The sequence below is a fragment of the Pristis pectinata genome, chromosome 12 (genome assembly GCF_009764475.1).
Source record: "Pristis pectinata isolate sPriPec2 chromosome 12, sPriPec2.1.pri, whole genome shotgun sequence".
Taxonomy (NCBI): Eukaryota; Metazoa; Chordata; class Chondrichthyes; order Rhinopristiformes; family Pristidae; genus Pristis; species Pristis pectinata.
The window spans coordinates 30,360,658-30,382,648 of record NC_067416.1 but is presented as its reverse complement, the minus strand read 5'-3'; the positions used below and the strand labels follow the sequence as shown (position 1 = coordinate 30,382,648).

At 36.3% G+C, this 21,991-nt stretch overlaps 1 protein-coding gene across 2 annotated transcripts in view; it reads left to right on the top strand.

Annotated features, from left to right (window-relative positions):
- The window catches only part of ide (insulin-degrading enzyme), a 96,103-nt gene that overhangs the window by 42,759 nt on the left and 31,353 nt on the right, over positions 1-21,991 (top strand). For both annotated transcript variants that reach the window (XM_052026896.1, XM_052026895.1), the window contains exons 12-16: positions 3,297-3,399; positions 8,033-8,155; positions 12,018-12,100; positions 14,758-14,902; positions 20,800-20,910. In XM_052026896.1, the coding sequence (XP_051882856.1) occupies positions 3,297-3,399; positions 8,033-8,155; positions 12,018-12,100; positions 14,758-14,902; positions 20,800-20,910 (565 nt within the window). The remainder of the gene's footprint in view (positions 1-3,296; positions 3,400-8,032; positions 8,156-12,017; positions 12,101-14,757; positions 14,903-20,799; positions 20,911-21,991) is intronic.

Here is a 21,991-nt window from a genome sequence, read left to right as displayed (position 1 = left end):
TTTTGAAACTGACTGTGGAGGGGCAAATATTTGAACACATCAAATAAGCTGCTGTTGGATTTGTGAAAAGTAAAGGATTGATATAAATTCTTCAAAAACAATACAAAAATAAAGTTGTTTATTGTGACCTTCATAGAATTGTTACAGGTACAGGAGGAGTGATCCCTTGAGTCTGTCCTGGCTCCTCTTAGGGCAATCTTTCAGTCCCATTCCTCTGCTTTTTCTCCCTGGTCCTGCAAATTACTCTGTCTTGGGTAATTGTCCAATTCCCTTTTGAAGGCACTAATACTATTTCTACCACTTCCTCCTACAGGCAGTATAAGATGCCAAGTATCCACAGTTTTTTTCTCAACCAGTTCAACATTTGGCTAATACTGTAGATCAAAAACTTAACTAGGCCAGCACATATAAATACTGTGAATACAAAAGGTAGGTCAGAAGCTGTTTTTGTTTTGCAACAAGGGATTTGCCTCCTGACATCTGTAAAGCCTTTCCCGTATCAACAAGGTACAAGTCAGAAGTATACTTTTGGAATACTTCTGACTTAACTATAGCTCCAATAGCAATGAAGAAGCTCTATGTCATTCATGAAGAAGCATTCATGCCGTGAACAACATTCATGCCCTCTCTCTTCCTCTAAGACTTCTTCAGCGTGTCACAAATCTGCAGTCTTCATCATCTAAACCAAGAGTGATCATCAGCATCTGCTAGTTCCCCTTCAATTTGCACAGCATTCTGACATGGAAATTGCCAGTTTCTTATCTGCTATGGCAAAAAAGCTGGCACTCACTGTTATGTGGGATGTCTTCATCATGAGTACTACACTGGTTCAAGGTCACATTCACCAGCAACTTCTTAAGAGCAATTGTAAATGATAATCAAATGTTAGACCTGATAGAACGTCTACATCTCATCTGTGAACTTAAAAGTGATGGTCCTATCTTAAGTGCTAACGTGCAAGACAGAATCTACAGAAATAATTTAAATAAAGGCACAGGTTTAACATGTGTTAATAGCTAAAAATAATAGCTTCTGGCATTTTTCTTTTTATCCTGCATACATTTTAGCAATTGACTCAAATAGAATTTTGGTAAGGAATATTTAAATTTTTTAATTCTGCCAATTTCTTTGTCAGTTGACTTGATTTTTTAGTAAAAGTGAATATGGTTAGATGAATTTTTAAATTGTTAAAATGCCATAACATGGAATTTGGCGCAGCTTAATTTCCCCCCAGCTTTTAACTTCTTAGATATGCCATTTTATGAAAATATCTTGGATCAGTTTGGTACTGGCATTTGTGAATAGAAGGAATCACAACTTATGCAGAGGAATTAGTACTTTTTTATAAACAGTATTATCCTGCAAAAAGAATGGAACTTCTTTAAGTAATCTGGGTTAAGAATATCTGTAACTGCAGTTATTCTTATTGATAGTCAAATCTTTGTTCCCCTCAATATCCATGTTTTAAAATTATTCACCTACATTTACTTTAGAAATGTTTAAGGGGTTTTATAAAATGCATGTGTAATTGAACAGAGCCTTTGCTATTAAATGGTAGCTAATTTAAAAATCCAATATTCAATAATAATACGGCAACCAAAAAGCAACATTCGAAGGTGGAAGATACTGTATGTTCCTTCTGTTAAATTATTAGAGGAAACAAGTCTCCAAAGGGGTCGTGCAATCATTGCAAATGGACATAGAACATAGAAAAACTGCAGCACAATTCAGGCCCTTCGGCCCACAAAGCTGTGCCGAACATGTCTTCCAACATTTATTGTTCAATACACTAAGATTTGTTTGGTCATTTTGGATGGTAATTAAGAATCAATCATATTACAATGCATCTGAAGTTACATATAGCCCCAGAATGTCTCACCCCCTTCCCCCCCCCCCCCCCCCCCCCCCCCCCCGCCTCCCCCCACCACATCACCACTTTATACTAGCTATCTTCTTTCTCCGCTCCATCCTGATGCAGGGTCTCGACCCGAAATGTCAAAAATTCCTTTCGCCACTACAGATGCTGCTCGACCTGCTGAGTTCTTCCAGCAGTTTGTTTTTTGATCCCTTCAATCAGCCCTGATTGGGGTCTTTCTTGCTTCTCAGCAAGAAATGTACCATTAAATGAACTTCTGAGCTCTAGCATTGCAACTCTAGTATTAAATTAATATTGCACAGGTGCTCTCACCAACATGATTAACAGCACAACTCTTCACAGACGTGCATGCATATTACATGGGGATATGTACTCCTAATCGATCTGACTGCCTTGGTTCAGACTTTGTTGCAATAATAAAGATGAGTCCATTTGGTGTCACTGTTAGTACAGGATAAATTTAGCAGCAACTGGCATCACAGCACCCTTAATTGAAGAAATCAATTGCTGTTGTAGTCTACACTGTTGGACTCAACATTGAAATGTTTGAAATGTGTGAACTGGCCTTATATTTTCACTTGTTTCCCATTAAAACCAGCTAAGTAATAATTGCTATTGAGAATCCCTTTTAGCACTTAAAAATTGTTTTGCAGCCATCAGGTCTCAGTCATTCAAAGAAAATTAATGTTGGAAATTTAAAACTAAAATATAGTTTTTACCCTTAATTTTTTATATTATCGTCTATCTCAAACCCTCATCCCTTCTGTTTATTGCAGCCTTTATTTTGGTCTGGTATATTGTTTAAATTTTGTTTCCATTTTTATACAATTTTGGTTCTGTGTGCTCATGAGGAATCTTCAAACTAATTGATTGAAGAACTTCAGTTGCTCAGACTGATAGTCCTGAGTCCACTTCAGTACACATCACCGATCCTTTATGGTGGACAGTGTACTGAAGTGGACTCAGGATTACGAGAAAACTCTACTGAAAACTGCAGAAGCAGTGAAAATGCAGTAAGATTTAATTATTTTATTTACCTCCTTGTGTTCCTTTGTATGCTCACCCCAGCCATGTCTGTTTGATAGTTGACTATCACTTAAGTATAAAGCAAAACTCTGTATATAAAATAAGCCACTTGTTTGCCATATCCAATGCTGCATTTTGAGATTGTAGAAATTTCCTTCCCTGACACGTTATTACCTTGTACAGAAGGAAGTAAAAGCACGGATTGCTGCCAGTAGACACACATAGAAATGGTTTAATCAAATTACAGTATCTAATGCTTCAAGATTGCTCAGTGCATGAGTGGTTTTATATCATAGACATTGATTAGTATCCTCAAATGTCATGGTATATAATATCCACAATCAATGTTGCCATTCACAAATCCCTTCATTTCCTTTGTGCTTTTGTCTTGCAGGGTAGCTGTAGTTTCTAAATCATTTGAAGGACAAACAGACAGAACTGAAAAATGGTATGGCACACAGTACAAGCAAGAAGCTATTGGCGCTGATGTCATCCAGGTGGGCAAAATGTCTCCTAAAACTGAGTTAACATAAACTGTTTTAATTGAACTCTGATTCCTTTATAAGAAGTTATTATTTGACATGCACTGATTTGTGCTATTTATTTTACATTATCCATTTTTTTTGCACAAGAAAATTGGGTACAATAAATGAGATCACATAGGTGGAAAATCATAGTATGTTGAATGTTTTTTCCATTTGTGAGCAGTTTGTAAGTGTCTGAAGCACAAATGAAGGACGGACTTTGTGTGCTCTTTCAGATTGTATAAATTTACTGTTATTAAAGTGCTGCCTTTATTGCCAGTCTATCATTTGCTATTGGATAATGGTACATTCGGTCAACTTCCAAAATGTACAGTTCTTGGAAGAAAAGACAAATGTTTTAATTTAAACTTTTTGTCATCTTGAAGAAGTGTTTAATGATAATTGCAAATCATGTGTTCAATAATTTCAGTCCTGATGCAGGGTCTCAACCGGAGTCATTGACTTGCACCTTTTGCCTCCACAGCTGTTGCTTGACCTGCTGAGTTCTTCCATTGTTCTGTTTTTGTTCTAGATTCCAGCATCTGCGGTTTCTTTTGTCTTGTAATTTGCAGACAGTTACTTTTTTAGGTTCTATCCTATCAAGAACAATTATAGAGCCCATAATTTATAGCACTTGTGATGTGAGTTTTGCATTGCTTTAACTTTATGCAATGTTATGATGTTGTGGGAACTGTTGAGTTCTGAGAGGAGCAGTTTGGTAAATGAGTGAGTGGTAGCATGGTATGGTCCTATCTTTTTTTATTTCTTCTGCCAAAATGACACTGGAGTTTCCATTATGTATATTCCCAATAGTACCCTAATCTTCACCAAGCATTGCGCTTCATAAATGTTAGAAATTGTTAGTTCACTGGAGTCTCACTTAAAAAAAATTGAGAATGAAATCTATATGCAGGATGAAACTAGAAAAATAAATGATATATGATGAAGAAATCAATAATAATGATGCTTGCCTGTTCACATTTTATGCTTGCCCATACAAACACGAGATGTGAAATCCAGTACATGATATGATATTCTGAAATGGGCAAGAATTCAAGATTGTTCTGCAACAGGAGTTCTTGTAAAAGTACACCTGGCTGTAATCATCTTGGTTTTCTGCTTCTGGGGCCAAATCACAATTAAACAAAGCCTTAGCTTCAGATCTTGGGAGATAGAGAGACTTTATGGAATTTACTTTTTCAACTTCAAAATCCGGCTCTTGCCATTTCAGCAAAGAAGAACCTACTGCATCTTTTCAGATGTCAAGGAAGCAAGGCAGTTAGGTGCTCTTTCATTCTCCTTTGTGACAATTTATCTTCTTTGTCTACCTGATATTGAAGTTCCAGATTGCCTAGAGAAAAAAATAATGTAGTGGGAATTGTACATGGCCCCCTGCTGGAAGAACATATAAATGTCGACATTGGATGGTAACATTGCGGAGGCAGTAGTTTCAGTGGTAATTTTTAACTTTGATTTAGAATGGGACAAACAGACTAGCTCGTATAAGAACTACTGAAATTCCCCTGCATTCCTGGATCATTTTCTGCAACATATTATTTTAAGATCAGCAAGGCAGAGCAAGCCATATAAGATTTAACAATGTTCATTGAATCAGATTTAGTTACGACATAAGAGTGCACAAATTAATTAATTAAATTAATACTCATTACAGTGTGATCAAATGTATTATAGCATTCAAAAATGGAAATCATAATGCAGATACAAAGATTTTGTATTTAAGTAAGGGGTGACTTCCATGGGGTGTGACAAAGATCATCTGTGGTAGACTGGACAAATCTATGGTTAAAATGTTTAAACTGTCAGAAGGCCAATGGTGGTATAGGCAGGAGGCAAGAGCTTTACTTGCCAAAAATGCAGTCATAGAATTGAAATCGGTCAGGGAAAATGTACAAAGAAGGTTGAAAGGTGAAACAAAAACTAAGACATGAATAGGGAATGTAAAAGAAATCACTTTCCACACTGAGAATCTTTACTATTTTGTTTTGATACGTAGAATTTTCAGGAATGATGCCTCTTGAAAGTGATGATGTGATACTATAAAACTAAGGAAATTGTGGAAATACTGAATAACAATTTTGCTTCGATATTCACAGCAGGGTTAGTTTATCAGAGATCACTAAATCTGGTGTTGGCAAAATAACAGTGATGAAAATAATGGTACTAGAGAGTGACAAATCCTCTATACTAGATGATTTGCATCCTAGGGTTCCAAAGGATTTGGGAGATAATAGAGTATAAATTTATAAGTTCCCTTGATTCAATAACCAGTCCTTCAGATGAGAAAGTTTGCATGTCTCTTGTTTAGTTAAAAGTGAGAGAAACAAACCAGAAAAATAGGAACTGGTAGTGCCAAACATCTGTTGTGAGGTAATTGCTCAAGTGTGTAATTAAGGATAAAGTGGGTTAACATTTGAAAAATTTGAACTGATCAGAGGGAACAATCATAAATTGTAAAAGATAAGTCAGCATCAAGCCTGTTCCACCGTTTTAATAAGATCATGGCAGATTATATTGTTGCCTGAACTCCACATTCCCATGTACCAATGGTTACCCTTCAACCTCTTATTATCTATTTGCTTCTGTGTTTAAAAACATTCAAATACTCTACTTGCACCACCGTTTGAGGAAGAGAGTTCCAAAAACTAAACACTTTGGGAGAAAAATTTTGGCTGCATCTCAGACTTTAAGGGGTCACTCCTTATTTTTGAACAGTGACCTCTTGATTCTAGGTTCTAGATTCTTCCATTAGAGAAAACAGTGTCATAACCCCTTAGATTCTTGTTGTTGAAGAAGTGAACAAAGTTGTGGATAGGGGAATATTTATGTGTTCTTGCATGGATTTCCAGAAAATGTTATATAATTTTTCTTGTGAAGTCGTTAGCTAAATTTGAAACTCATCAAACTAAAACAAATTATTGACCTGATTAGAAAATCACTGGGTTGCAGCAACAGAGTAGAAATAATGTGCAAGTACTCCAGTTAGCATCATTGGTATTGTGACGTTCCAGTGTTGGTTTGGCTACCATTCGCCAAAGTTATGAAAGACTTAAATGTTGGTATAACAATTTGTATGTGACATGCAGGTGACACGGTAGGCAAAGTAGATGCATTAAATTACAAATTTATCAATAGATTAACTATATGGGAAGAACTGTGACAAAAAGTTTTGCATTTATGTGTGAGGCCATCTACATTGGATCCAAAAAAGATTAGACTGGCTTACTTTCCAAATTGTGAAAAGCTAGAAGCAAAGGAGCTTGACAGATTTGGAAGTCCATGTAGGTAGACTATTACATTTTCAAAAATGCACGTAATAAAAAAAGATGAATGCTCATCTTTACACTTAAAGGTCTAGAATTTAGGGGGATAGAGGTTATACCATGTAGCTGTGCTTATATAACACTTCAACTAGTGTGAGCAGATTTAGGCACCATATCTAAGGAAGGATGCACTAAATTTGGGGGAGTATAATAGATTTACCAAAAAGTTATTACGGGCTAACTTACAAGGAGAAATTCCACAACTTTTTTTATTCCCACATATTTAGATGTGGTTTGATTGATGTTTTCAAGATGTTAAAGGGAACCAATTAAGGTAGATGGAGAGAAACTATTTTTGCTAATTGGATAGATTAGGACCTGTGAGACAGTCTAAAAGAGCCAGGCTTTTTAGATGTAGGAAAAACATTAACATGCAAAAGAAGCTGAATGTTTGGAACTCTTCTGAAAATGGCAACATTTGTTAATTTTATCATACTTATGACCTGCACTGTCAGCCAATGAATTGGAGGAGGATGGTGTGTATGACTAGCGACGAGTCTATTGCACAGAAGACAAAGCCTATTTACTCATTAAACAGCCTTTTTATAAAGCAGAGAGAACAAACTACAGCACCCTCTCCCAGTAGAAGCAGGATAATAACTGCAGAAAAATAGTGAATGAAAGATAGCTACATAATCTGTCTGTGCAGAATTGTGCATATTGAGCTCGATAGATAGGAGTTATGCCATTTTCTCCACTCTAGCTGATTATAGTGTTGTCACCAAATATGGTCTAAATCTAAATCTGAAATTGGTTAGGTGTGTGATACCCAAAGGTATAAGAAGAGCAATGGCACATATGTGGAAAAAGGTCACAGATGAGCCATGCTCTAACTGCATCATAAAACAGGTTTGAGATGGTTTATCATGTCCTTTTGTTTTATGTTCCCAATTTCAGGTAGTTTTATATTTGTTTTCCCGGGACCATCTGAGTCTACCTAATATCTTATTTTGTGGTTATTAAAAAGTCAGTGGTAGATTAAATATCATCTCTGTTTTGATGCCCCTACATTTTGGCCACCAAAGGTAAGGTTTCCAGATCACCACCACGGTTATTTAGTTATTTTCTTGACTTATTGTACAGTTTAGCTGTGAATTCAGGAATGGTGAGAGGAGCCATTGGATTATATCTATTATAAAATCTGTAGAAAATTTTTAATATGTTTTAACTGATATTTTATAGAAGAAAGATTCCTTCACTACAGAAAACAGTTAAATCCTAATCCATGTTCAAGGCAGTAACAGGATTTCTATTTATTCTTACAGAAATGGCTGAATGCAGACTTAAATGGGAAGTTCAAATTGCCTGTTAAAAATGAGTTCATTCCTACGAATTTTGAGATTTTCCCTTTGGAAAATGATGCTGCAGCATTTCCATCTCTGATTAAGGTAAACTACTCAATCCCTAGAAACATGAATGGGTTATTAGAGTTGAAAAAATATGACGTTGATGTGATAATGCATTTTTTATTTCCATAAATATAGTCAGTGTTATTTTAAAAACCATCTTTCCAAAGTTTGCTGAAACAGTTGATGAATGTTATAGTTTAGATTTGCTTAGCCTTTTGTTGGAAAAATGTGGTTAGGTCAATAATGGTCAATAAAAAAAAATTGATAATAAAATTTAATCAGATTTAATGGACTCATGTTGGGAATTTAAATTTTTTGGGGGGGAGGTGGGGAGTTAGAAGGTTTTTTATTAAATTAATGTTGATGTGAATAAATGCATCATTTATTGCCATGGCCCCAAATCCAGAACAGTTTTATAACTATGCATCTGCAATATTTTGCTTTTGAGTTTGTGACCATGTTTGCAAGGTACTTTGAATTTCCTGCACTGCATTAATACCAATTGCTACAACAGGATTATTGAGAAAGTATCTGCAATACTCAAATAATACACCCAAAGCCTTGTGTCTTGCTTCTTCTGATGATGTCATGGCAACAAACACATAAACCCACCATAGCTGCATGAATTGCTCAATCAGTATACATGACACCAAGGATAAATTAATAAATATAATTAATTTGGCTGAATTGGTATAATTTTAAAAAAGAGATCTAGTGTGTGGCAACGTATCACATGGATATATTCGTGATTTGTATTTGTTCTTCATTGCATAGACTATGGATAGTTGTCAGTTTATAGTCAGTTATGTAAGACTTTAGAAATAGGAGCAGTAGTAGGCTGTCCTGCACTTTGAGCCTACTTTACCATTCATCAAGGATGTGTTTTGTACCCCAGTGCCATATGTCTTGATTCCTTTAATTTCCAGATATCTATTGATCTGTATTTTAAAGAGCTCAGTGACTGCTACAGCTCTGCAGAGTAGAGAATTCCAAAGACTCTACCCTTTGAAGAAATTTCTCCTCATCTTGGTCCTAAACAGTCTACCCCTTCTGAGACAGTGACTGTACTTGCTGGTTCTAAACTCCTCAGCTAGAGGAAGAATCTCCTTGCATTCTACCTGCCAAGCCCTGTAAGAATTTTAAGTTTCAATGAGATCTCCACTTCTGAACTCAGAACAAGGGCCTAGTCTGCTCCATCTCTCCTCATACAGCAAATCCTCACAGTTCCTGAAACCAGCCTAGTGAATCTGCTGGATTCCCTCCATGACAAGTACATCGTTCCTTGGATAAGGAGATCAAATCTGTACACAGTAATCCAGATTTGGTTTCAAGGCCCTATATAATTGCAGTAGGACTTCCATTCTCCTATGTTCAAATCTTTTTTTGATTAGACTAATATACCATTTGCCTTCCTAATCACTTGTTTTACCTGCATGTTGGTTTTCAATGACTTGTGTTCAAGTAACCTTAGTCCTTTCAGCATCAACACTCCCCTATTTCTCATTGTTTAAAAAATAATTTATGTTGGACTCCTCAGTTATGTGCACCAAAGTGAATGGCCTCTTACTTTTCTATATTAGATTCCACTTGCCATGTTTTCGCACATTCACATATCTCATCCATATCCCCTTGAAGTCTTTATACATTCATCTCTGTACTCTCAATTCCCATGTAGTGTAGTATCATCAACAAACTTGGAAATGGGATATTTGGTCCCAAATTACTGACATAGATTACTAGGTCCTCAGTGATCCCTGTGGCATCCATTAGTCAATGCGTGCCAACCCAAGAAAGAGCCAGTCATTCCCACTCGTTTCTGTGCAATAACCGGTTCTCCATCCATCTCAGTGTATTATTCCAATTTCATATGCTGTAGTCTTGCTGACCTCTGTGTGAGACCTTATCAAAGGCCTTTCAGAAACCAAAATACATGACAACCACTGGGTCCCTCTTATTTATTCTACTAGTGACATTCTCAAGGAACTGCAGCAGGTTTATCCAATATAATTTTTGTTGTTATAATATGATACATTTACATTTTTATTATATCTTAATGCAAGGCTTCTTCCATTGCATCATTTGAATATCATCATACTTTTGATGAAAAGTATCAACTGAGCTAAAAGTTTAAGCCAACTCCATGCCAATGTTTATAATCCACATTGCTAGGATTATGCCTAATCAAATTTTATTGCCCTTAAGAAAGGAGTTTTAAAATGTTGTAAAATGTAAAACTAATGACATGAAAGAAATTGGTGTTTGGTACCCTCTATGTTTAAAAAGATTTAAATTGAAATAAAATCAATAATATTTTGGAATAATTATTATTTTACACTATTCCCATGGTATAAGCCACTTATTGATAAACTGTTATGTGAAGAAAGGTAATCTCTCTTAGTTGCAGTTGTTTACATTGAAAAAAGGGATGGTCATTTGTCTGCTCAAGCACTACAGTAAATGACTGATGAACTCTATTGAGGTTCCTTAAATCTAACAAAGCTCATGAAATGCTGGTAAAGATGCCAAGGGTTAAATCTGTTTTAAATTTTGTATGGGTTAATTCCTGAATGGTTTCTTATGTACACTAGCACCCCAGTTACTACTACCCCACTGAGTTCTGGTATGTTATAGAGCTCTTGGTCCTACTGTCAGAGCACTCATGGGTAAGTATCTGCCTGTAATTTAAAAAGGCGTTCCCTGGGCTTGTGTGTTCTGTACGAGGATCCTGGAACAAATAATGGTCACTGGTCAGTAAGCTTGTTACTATAGAGAAATCCGAGTGCTGTGGAGAGCTGAGCAGCCAAACAAAGAGAGGGGGAAGAGAACAGCTTCCATCATATCCTACAGGAGGTGGTGAGATAGTCTAGGATCCAGGTGGCCTCACAGCACAGCGAGCAGCCACTGCTATAACCCTAGCATGGTCTGCATTCACATATCTGGACAGGTTACAGCATCTTGCTGAGCCCACACCTCAGTGTTCAGTGACTGTACTGCTTGCCCCAACTGCCCAACACCAGCAGTTGTGGGCAATTCATTGGTATGGGTGTACAAGTAGAGGGTAGGGATTCGCATCAGGTTCCTGGCACAGCACACTCAATAACACATCTTCATATAATGTTATAATGATCCCATTTTGTGTTGATTTCTTTACCATTGTTGTTTCTGAATATGCATCCTGAGTGCTAAGCAAGATACTAGTGTACCAACAAGCCAATGTGTAATAAAAATATCTTTGAAGTTCTCCGTTTTATTTCATATGGTCATTTTGAAATTTTTTGTTAGAATCACTGGAATTATTTGCCACATTTACCTCATCAAACACCCTCAAAATTTCAAGCACTCAATCTCTCTTTTGATCTCCTTTGTCTAATTTTTAAAAATGCCTGTATTTACACCAAATCTCTGGTTGCACTTGAGTCCTCTCATTCCTGATTAGGATGTGTGAATCTCTTCTCCATTTCTTCAGTTATGTTGCACTTCCTGAAGTAAATATACCCAAAATAAAAACCAAATGTTTCAATATTCTGTTCCTGTTTCCACAGATGCTGCCTGCCTGCTTGCTGACTGTCTCCAGCATTTTCTGTTTTTAGATTTCCAGTACCTGCAGCATTTTGCATTTTCATTAAATACACCCAAAATTTGGCAAAATATTTTAGCTGTGGCCCAAATGATACTTGGAAGAGGTTTAATATTAATTTCAAAAGAAAACAAACTCTAATCGAGTGGCTGACTAATGTCTACAGCTTATTTGGTCATCTGTTCACTTGACATTTTAGCTTTCATTATATTTTTGTTAGATACTATGCCAGGTGAGGCTTTAAACCAGATGTTAGAATGCTTATTTTTTAAATAATGAAGTTGCAGTGTCATATTTTCTGATTTGATAATCTTTTTATCGCAGGATACTGCCGTGAGCAAAGTGTGGTTCAAACAGGACGACAAGTTCTTTCTGCCAAAAGCATGTTTAAACTTCGAGTTTTTTAGGTATGTTCTTCAAATGGTGATAAATTCTAACAGCAGAAGTAATAATTCAGTGTAATTTTTAAATATCAGTAAGGAAACTATGTTGAAATTATAAATCAATCAGTCAGTTGCTGAGAAATGATATTGTACATTAATGCAACACTTATCATTTATAGGTATTTGCCATTGAATGCCAGTATGGTTTGTCATTCAGCATATTTGAGCCAAGAGCTTTGTGACTCAAGTGCATAAATTTCAGAGTATGTGTAATATCCAGCACAGTCTCAAGAGTGTGTATGCTATGTGGAAGATGAGTTTTTAAAATATGTATCCTCCATTGAGTGAAAATTATAGTCTTTTGCAGAGAATACAAAAGAAAAGTAAATGATTGCCTCAAAATATACAGAACTCTAAATCACAGATGTGCAGCAATTCAAAATGATGGGTGCGTAAGTTTGTACAGTTTCAGTTCCTATACCAAGTCCATTGGCAAGAATTCAGTTACTATACCATGGTTTTGTAAAAAAAAATGTTCATTCAGGATAGCAAATTGATAACAGGCATACCTAAGAAAGGAACAGAAAAGAAATAGAAAGTTTCTCACATGGCAGCTGGGTAGTTAAGACTTATTGGCTATAATTCCCATGTCATGTAGGAACATCAGGATGCTCCACATGTCTTGGGGACCAAGAATGTAGAAAATGACTGAACTTAAGCCAGGATTTCTGAGTTTGAGGGCATGTGGATTCACTGTGGAGCATTATGGAGTCAGAGATTCCTGTATCATAGGTTCCAGGAAGTGGCCATCTGCATTGGAATCAGTTCTGGATGAATAGGTTGTACTTCTGCAGGACCGGGACCATTGTTCCTAGAGGTTGAGGATGTTTAAATAGAACAAAATAGAACAAGTGGTACCAGATAGAAGATTAAAAGATGCTGAGGAATTAAAAATTGGATTTGAAATCAATGTATGTAAACATAGTATGGTAAAATGCAAGTATTAGTGGCCACTTGGAATATGACACAGTTGCATTAACTGAAACAGGACTCAAAAAAAAGAAGGCAAACTGCGAGGAACTCAGTGGGTCAGGCAGCATTTGTGGAGGGAAATGGGCATTCGACATTGTGGGTTGAGACCCTTCATCTGGACTGATGTAGGGTCTCAACCTCAAATGTCAACGTATGTTGGAACTTGTTAATTTCAACATTTGATTCAAGTAGGATGGTAGTTGTGGTCCTACTGTACATCTAATGATGGTCAAAAGTAAATTGCTGAATTGCATTTGTTTTGTGTCCTTCGCAAGTTCAAAACATCCAAAGTGATTTTCAGACAGTGAAATGCTGCTGAAGTATAGTTCACTGATGAAGCCTAATGAACTGAGAAGAGAAAAAATTCCAATGCTTTTGAGTTCATACCATTGTTTTAAGAAGTCCTAAAAGAAGTGACAGGAAAAGACGATCAAAGCACAATATGTTGATGTGGAGGTTTAAAGATCTTTAGTAAAAGAAAAAGGAATTGAGATGTGCAATTTTTTTTGCCTTCAGAATAGAGTTTAATTTGCACGTTTTAGTTTTGACATTTTTGCAAACATTGAGAGGATACTTGAATAAATGTGGCAGTCACAATTATATAAAATTCTATCATATGAACAAATTAATAGATTATATGAAATGTTTTGACATGCGTTTCACATTTATTCAGTTAATTGCCTGTGCCATTGGTGTGCTTCCTGTTACTTTTTATTACAGAGTTTAAGCAGCTCTATTTTTCATCTATATCAAAGAGCAGGTTTTATTTTTAATTTGCTCTCAAGTGATGGTCACATTTGACATTGACACGTTGGTTTTTAAGTACTTTAGCAGTTATCACATTTTGGATCCACTGTACGTGCAAAAGGAGACAATGCGTTGAACTGTACATATCACAGGGAGGAGTACCATTTGTATTTTTTTCTTACCAGCTGTTAGCTAATCAACTTTATTGTGCCTACCCGTGATTCATTGAACTGCTTACTTCATTGAGGTCGCAGATAATTGATGATGTGCATTCTAAAACAATTAAACCTGTCCTCTATTGCTGTCCAACTTGGAGCTAATACTTGAGCCCATGTAGTTAAAATAAATTTTCATGGCTGACCAGAAAGGGAGAGAAAAATAAATGACAAGCAGGTCAACCACAACCAACCATTCCCAGCAAAGAAGTTGCATCATTCGGGTGGAACTGCACAGGCATTAGAGAAAGCTTTAAAACTATAGAGTGATTTCTTAGTGAAGCATATTTTCACTGGTCCTGTAAATTTTCTCAGGACAACACTGGCATTCCATAAACCAATTATCTCCTACTTTAAGTTTATTGCACAAAATAAGATGTTGCAATTTAAAATCCAAGGTTATTGAAATGATGAAGATTGGAACATCAGTTCTTTTAAGTTATGCTATTTCCAACATTTGTGAGTTGGAAGAATTCATGCATTGAAAATGTTTTCAGTTAATTTATGTAATATGGTTCAGGATTTGCATAATACTTATACAAAGATTTAGCTATTTAATGGGATGGAGGAAGAATCAAATGTTTCACTCATCATTTACATAGCTATATTTTCAGGTCATAGTAAATTTGACTTGTAATAGTTAAATTTTTAGAAACAGATTTTAATATTTGGCATATTCTCTTTCAGCCCATTTGCTTATGTGGATCCATTACATTGTAATATGGCCTACTTGTATCTTGAACTGCTGAAAGATTCCCTCAATGAGTATGCATATGCAGCAGAGCTTGCTGGCTTGAACTATGACCTACAAAATACAATCTATGGAATGTATGTAAGTACCCAAATTCAGTGAAACAGCAAAGCTCTATACTTATCATCCTTAAATTTTTACTTTTGTGTGTACCTTTTTTGTTACCTCACTGCAACCTTACCTCCCCACTATTGATAATTACTCTTCCATTAAGTAGAACATTGTTTAGCCATGGGGCTGCATATACATACTCTTCAATCATTTTGCTTGACCTGTTGTAGTGTCGTTGTTGAATATCAGTCTGCGAACATGGAGATTATTGCCACATTTATCTTTTTGTTTTCTTCTTGTTAGTCCCTACATTTATGCTGACCCTCTTCATTGCAACCTGACATACCTATATATCAGGTTATTGAGGGATGATTTAAAAGAGTATACATATGCAGCACGCCTCACAGGCTTGGTATATACGCTAGTTCCAGCAATGAACTCAATTCTTGTAAGTAGAGCAGAAAGAGGTTCCTGCTTGAGATTAACCAAGCTGCTTGCAGTTTATGCGTGAGTTTTTAATTGCATGCTTAAACTTAATTACCATGCATGAAAGTTGGATTTGTGGTGGATCCGCAAATATCCAGCGTGTGAAAAAGGTGGAATTCATTAATATAATTCATGCCACAAAACTGTGTGCTTTATTAATTCAACTCTCTTTGCATGTAACTTTATATCTTTGGTAAATTTTGATATTCCAAATTATTTTTATGTTTTAAAATGGGCTTATTCTGCATTGACACACAATAGTGTTAGACTTCCTATCTATACCTACATTAAATGACTGAGAAACATGCAAACACTATAACCCAGTTTGCAAGCTTGGTGTGATCACTTTTAGCTCCCTAGTTGTATGACTTTATTCTAAGCTACATCCAGTTTTCAACAGATCAGTGAAGTGTGTTTCCAAGGGCTGAAGTGACTAGCTTCAGCTCTCCAGATCATCTTTTGAGAGAAATGTGCCCCATATTTGTACTGTTCAGCTACAATGGGTACTGAAACCACATGGGTAGGAATATTAACATTCAGCATTCACCTCTGCTCTTCAAGCTTTATTTAATTTGAACTGCCTTGCAATATTTCTTACAGGAAGGCATGAAGTGTCTCAACGTCTAAGTTCTTATGTAGAAATGAGCCACTCAGCTATGGATGGTTATCATCTTTTTGTCTGGTTTCCATGCTTTTTTACTTTTGCTAGTTGGGATACTTTGACCTCTTTAAACTCTTTTTAAAACATTCTAGTAGTATGACTAGATGTTCTTACTCCTCCAGAAGTTACAGTGGCTTTCCATTTATGCTTCTGTTCTTGTGGTTCTTCCTAAAATGCTATACCTGGCCCTTATCATGTCGACTTGCTACTGTTTACAATTCTCATTTTGTTTTCTGTGCTTCCTTCAGTATTTTAAACACATTTTGATATATCCTCCAGACCTATTTGTCAAAAAACAAATCTGGGGAGTTGAGGATACAGCACTAATACTTGAACACACCACTTTCAATGTTTATAAAGACTAATCCTCCATCTTTTGCTCAATTGTTTTCCTCCTTTTTATTTCTCTTTTTATGTTGTTCATTTCTTTTATCAACCCAATCACTTGGTGTTTTAAAAAGAAAAGTCAAATATACAACTTGTCCATGTTCATCCATGTCTGTTAATGCTCAATTTAATCCTTGACAATTTGTCACACTAAACATATTGGTTTATAAATACTTTCTTCCATCTTGAACTGTGGTATCACAGTAAGGTGAACTGCACCAGAGGATTGGAAGGTAATCATGGTTTACCTCCCTTAAATCGTGACTGTGTATTGTTTGTGTTCACTGCTGTGTATATTATTCAAATTGACCAGTTAAAGCTTTTGCTGTTATGTGATTTTTTTTTGTCATTCACAAACTGCTAACAAAGATTGCGTGATAGATATTTTTGTACTCTTTAGAAATCAAGTTTTCTTTTTCCTGAGTGGTGGATTTGGAGAGGGAATTTTTGTCGTTTGGTTACTCTGATGTTTAATCCTTATTATATACTCATTGATCCCTCATATGATCAAATTGCATTTTTCCAAATTTTTTTTGAAATTCCATCAACTACATTTGCTGCTTTAATAAATTGTTGAGAGTTGACATACAAGAGTTTCAACTGCACTGCCAGTAGTAGGATGACTGTAATAAATATTGCTCATTAGTATTTGTCCATTTTCTCATCCTTGGGTTGAAGGCTGACACTGTCATATCAAAAATGAAATTCCTGAATTTTGAATCAGTGACAATGAAGAAATATAGATGAATTTCCAAACTCCATGGAGAAATTGCAGGTAGTATTTCCATGCTGCCCTTGTCCATGTGAGGAAATCATAGCTTGAGGGATGATGTTAATGAAACTGGAGAATTACTACAATGCACCTTATAGATAAAATGTTTAGGGTGCCACTTATGCAGCCTGCTTTGTACTCGATAACATGAAGTTTCTTGAATGTTATTGGAGCTGCATCTAGGCAAATGGACAATATTCTTAAACGTTCCTGATTTGTGCACCAAAGATGGTTTTGGACGTTGGGGGGCAAATCATGAATTACAGAATATCAAATCCACTGTATTTTCTAGTCAGTTGTTATTCAAAGTATGTTGTTAATGGGGGAATTTAAGAGATTTCTTCTACTCGTGTGATGTGGGAATTGTCATTTCTAATTGACTTGGTTCTTTTTGTTAAGTGTTTGCATTGGGAGTTCCAGGACTATGAAGGAACTATGATGTATTTCTAAATGGGGATTGTGTGTGACACGGGTCCTGCAAGTCATGATACTCTTGACTTGTGCCTTGTAGATGATGGAAAGATCTTGTTGCATAGGTAATGAATCACTTGCCACGGGATACTGAGTCTCTGACCCACTCATGTAGCATTTATGTGGCTGCTTCTTGTCATTGGTGACCCAAAGGCTGTTGCTTACAGAGGAGCCAATGATCATAATGTCTTTGAATGTCAAGACCATTTTCATTGTGAATAACTTGTCAGCCCATACTTGAGGATGAAATGGGTCTTGTTATATGCAAGCATGAATTGCTTCATTTTCTGAGGAGTAACCTGTGAATCTGAATGTGATTCCTATTTCTGTGCTTGTGATGGGTCTTTGATAAAATAGCTGAAAATGGTTGGGCATCTGACACTATCCTGAGAACTCAATTGTGGGGGTTATGAATCCAGCCAGTGGAGCAGTTTCCTCTCGATTCCCATTGACTTCAGTTTTCCCAGACCACCTTGACACCATGCTCAAATGCTGCCTTGAAGTCGAGGACAGTCATTCTCACTTTGCCTTTATAATTCTGCTGTTCACTATATATTTGACCATGGCTGAAATGGAGCTGAGTGGTCTAGATGACTCCCAAACTGGGAATTGGTGAGTGAGTGCTTGATTTTAAGAGTAGATTGATCTTGTAGCAAGTAGTCCTCATTTTTGTGTACAGGATATACCAGGACATTTTGCCTTGATGCAGCTTGGCTAGAGGCATGGCTATATCTTACTGCACAAGCCTTCAGCACTACAGCTGGAATGTTATCCTGTAGCCCTAGCTGTATCTAGTTCTCTTAGCATTTTCCTCCTTTCAAGAAGAATGAATTGAATTGACTGAAGTCCAACTTTTGTTATGGTGGAAATCCCAGAGGGAAGCTGAGCTTGATCATACACTCAATAATTCTGGTTGAAGGTGGCTGTAAGTCTTCAGCCCTGGCTTTGGCAATTATGTGCTCTCCCATTATATTAAGGATGAGAAGCCTTCTTGGAGCCTAATTTTCCCATTAGCTGCTTAATTGTTTGCTGCCACTGGGATTGTAGAAATCCAGTTTTGATATGATAGTTTGGATGTGGGGTTGTTTAGCTCTGTCTGTCGAATTCTGTTTCTGATATTTAGCATACGTGTATGTCTCAATGTGGAGATGGTCATCAACTGCCACTTGTCTGAAGTGAATATTTCCTGCCACTTTACAGTCAAGCCTGAATGTTGGCCAGGTTTGTTTTATGCATGAATAAAACTGCTTTATCTGAGGAATTAAAGATGGGACTGGCATTATGTATTTATTAGTGAACGTCTTCATTTTTGACCTTTTGATAGGATTAAGGTAATCAATGAAGCAGCTTAAAATGGTTGGCCTTATAACATTACCTTGAGGAACTCTTGAATTGGTGTCCTGGCACTGGGATGGTTGAATTCCAAGAACATTCATTGTGGGTCTGCCCTGGGACAAACATAGATAGCCAAGGATTGTGATGGAGGAGACTAGTATATTGACTGAATAGCACAATTTTGTTGGTGTTTTTTTTGAGGAGTCTGTGGCATAGTACTCCCAACTTAAGCATGTTTTTATCTGTTAAGGAGGTGGAATTTTTGAGGTTCAATATACAAATTGTGTCTTTGTTGCTTTTGAGTCCACTATCTAGGTCAGGGATGGATAGTTCTAATTGTTTGGTATTATTGAGCGAATTGATGAATCACTTCAGAGGGCATTTGAAAATCAATCACGTTGCTCAAGGCCTGAAGTCAAGTAGAAATTAGACTGGGTAAATATTGAATAGTTCCCCTCTGCTGTTTTTTTAGGATAAACCAATAGTTTTATTGTTATCATAACTGACACAGGCATGAAGGCTGCTGATCTTTCTTTCCAACACCCATGTAGTAACTGGAACTTTATGTTAATATAGATGGAGGAAATTCAAAATGTGTGGTTTGCGTTCGCAACAACTGAGGATTTTGGTCTCAGTGGTGATTTCCAAATGGCCCATTCAAAAAGTGTCTTTGGCTAACATAGTATACTTTATAGTTTAAATACTTCCTTTTGTCTTGAAATGGATAAAGTTTCTGATTTTTCCTAGATATTTTGTGATTCAGAGTTACCAATTTTTTTTTTCCTTTCATCTTTGAGTAACTCACTTTGATATTTTGTGCAATTTTGTACACCTCAGGCGTAGTCATCTAATTTGATTTTGTGATGTTTTCAGTTTTCCTGAAGGGACAATCCTGATGCAATTCTGCCTCATTTATCAAGGGATCCTTCTTAGAACAGGGAAATGTGTAAGAAAAATTTGCAAAACATTGCTTGAAATACAACATCTGTGTTGCAATTCTCTTGTGGTACTCTAGGGGCTGATGAAATTGCTTAGAGTATCTTCAGTTGGCATTTGTAATATTGATAACTATTCAAGAGGAATCTGCAAGGAGAATTTGTTATTCAAGGGATTGGGTAAAGCAATAAGGGGTGAAGGAGATCAGCATTGTTTAATATGATTAGTTGCAAATTGCCCTACAATGTGATTTTTTTTTGGAGCTGAGATAACGCGTGGCATAGAAGCACATCTGGTAGAGCCACTACCTCGCATCTCCAGCAGCTCGGGTTCAATCCTGATCTCTGGTGACAAATGTGTGGCATCTGCACGTTCTGTCTGTGACTGTGTGGAATTCCTCTGGGTGCTGCTGTTTCCTCCTATGTTTCAGAGATGTGCCGGCTGGTACATCAATTGGCCACTGTAAGTTATCCTTAAGTTTGAAGGTGAGTGATAGAATCTAGAGGGAGTCAGTTAGAATGAGGAGAAAATAAAATAGTATTAGTGTAAATGGTTGGCATAGACTCGATGGGCTGAAAGGCTTGTTCCTGTGCTGTTCAACTCTATTAAAAGAAAGCAAAGCTTTTGCTCTATTTAGTTTGGCCATTTAAAGAAATTTTGTGTTTTTAAGAATCTAATATGGTTACAAATACATTTCAAGCCATAATTAATGACCTTTTCTCCAACATTTTCTGTAATTATATAAGTGAGAATGTATTTAAATATGTTGTACAAATAACTGGAAAATTTGCTGGGTGTACACTAAATTTAATGTAGAACTTTTTGAATGTCTTTTGAATTTTAGCTGTTTGTTATTTCTTTCTTGAAAAATCTCAACAGCTGTCTGTGAAAGGTTATAATGACAAGCAGCACATAATTCTTAAGAAGATAATAGAGAAGATGGCCACCTTTGACATTGATGAGAAGCGATTTGAAATAATCAAGGAAGCAGTAAGTTGTCATTCATCAAATATCTTCTCATTATGGTAAACAAATCAAATCATTCCTCCATTTTTTGTAATACTTGTTTAAAAAATTAAATTTAAAATGGCATCAGACAAATTAAGAGATTCTCAGTTTTATACTTAAAGTGATGTAGAACAGCCAAAAGGGAGCATTTGCATGGAAGATTTACTTAAAGTTTTAGGTACATTGTATTAGGGTGAATTGAAAGAGTAATGGAGAATCTGTGTAATGAAATTTGATTTCATCCCCGATTTCAGTTCAGTCAAGAAGAACAAAATACACAGACACTGAATCAGAGATGCTGTTTACTGGTTGATCATAATCATCTGGAGTTATTTTATAAGAAATGTGAACTGTAATGTGGAAGAATGGAATAGTGAAAGAGTATCATCCTAGATGACATCTAAGTTTATAAGTTGTAAGAAGAAAGTTTATTCTAAAATAACTAGGTATATAATGACATTCATAATGGATGTCTTCTGTTTCTCTCTCTTTCTTAAATCAAAGTCAGAATATGCAAAAATTCAGTGCAGAGGCTGGCACAGTGGCTGCCTCAAAGTGCCAGAGACCCATGTTCATTCCTGACCTTGGGTGCTGTCTATGTGGAGTGTGCATGTTCTCCCTTCAATTGTGTGAGTTTATGATATGTGACATCCTAAAGATGTGGGTTGATAGGTTAATTGGCCACTGTAAATTGCCCCTAGTATAGAGGTGAGTCAGAATCTGAAAGGGAAGGGAGAGGGGAGTTGATGGTAATGTAGGCAGTATAAAAAATGGGTTTAATGTGGGATTGGTGTAAATGGGCAGTTGATGGTCGGCTTGGACTTGGTGGGCAGAAGGGCCTGTTTCCATGTTGTATTTTTGTATAAGAGCTGGATATTTCTTGCTTTTGTAGAACCTTTAACATAGTCAGTAGTTGCAAATTGTGAGAATTCTCCTTTTGACATTGACTATATTTTCTGCCTTGTGTCCTTCTGGCTACTTTCTGGGTCAGACTGGACTATACCACAGACAACACTGAAATTAAAGTGGAAATGGTTGCAAATACACGGTAGCTAGTTGATAG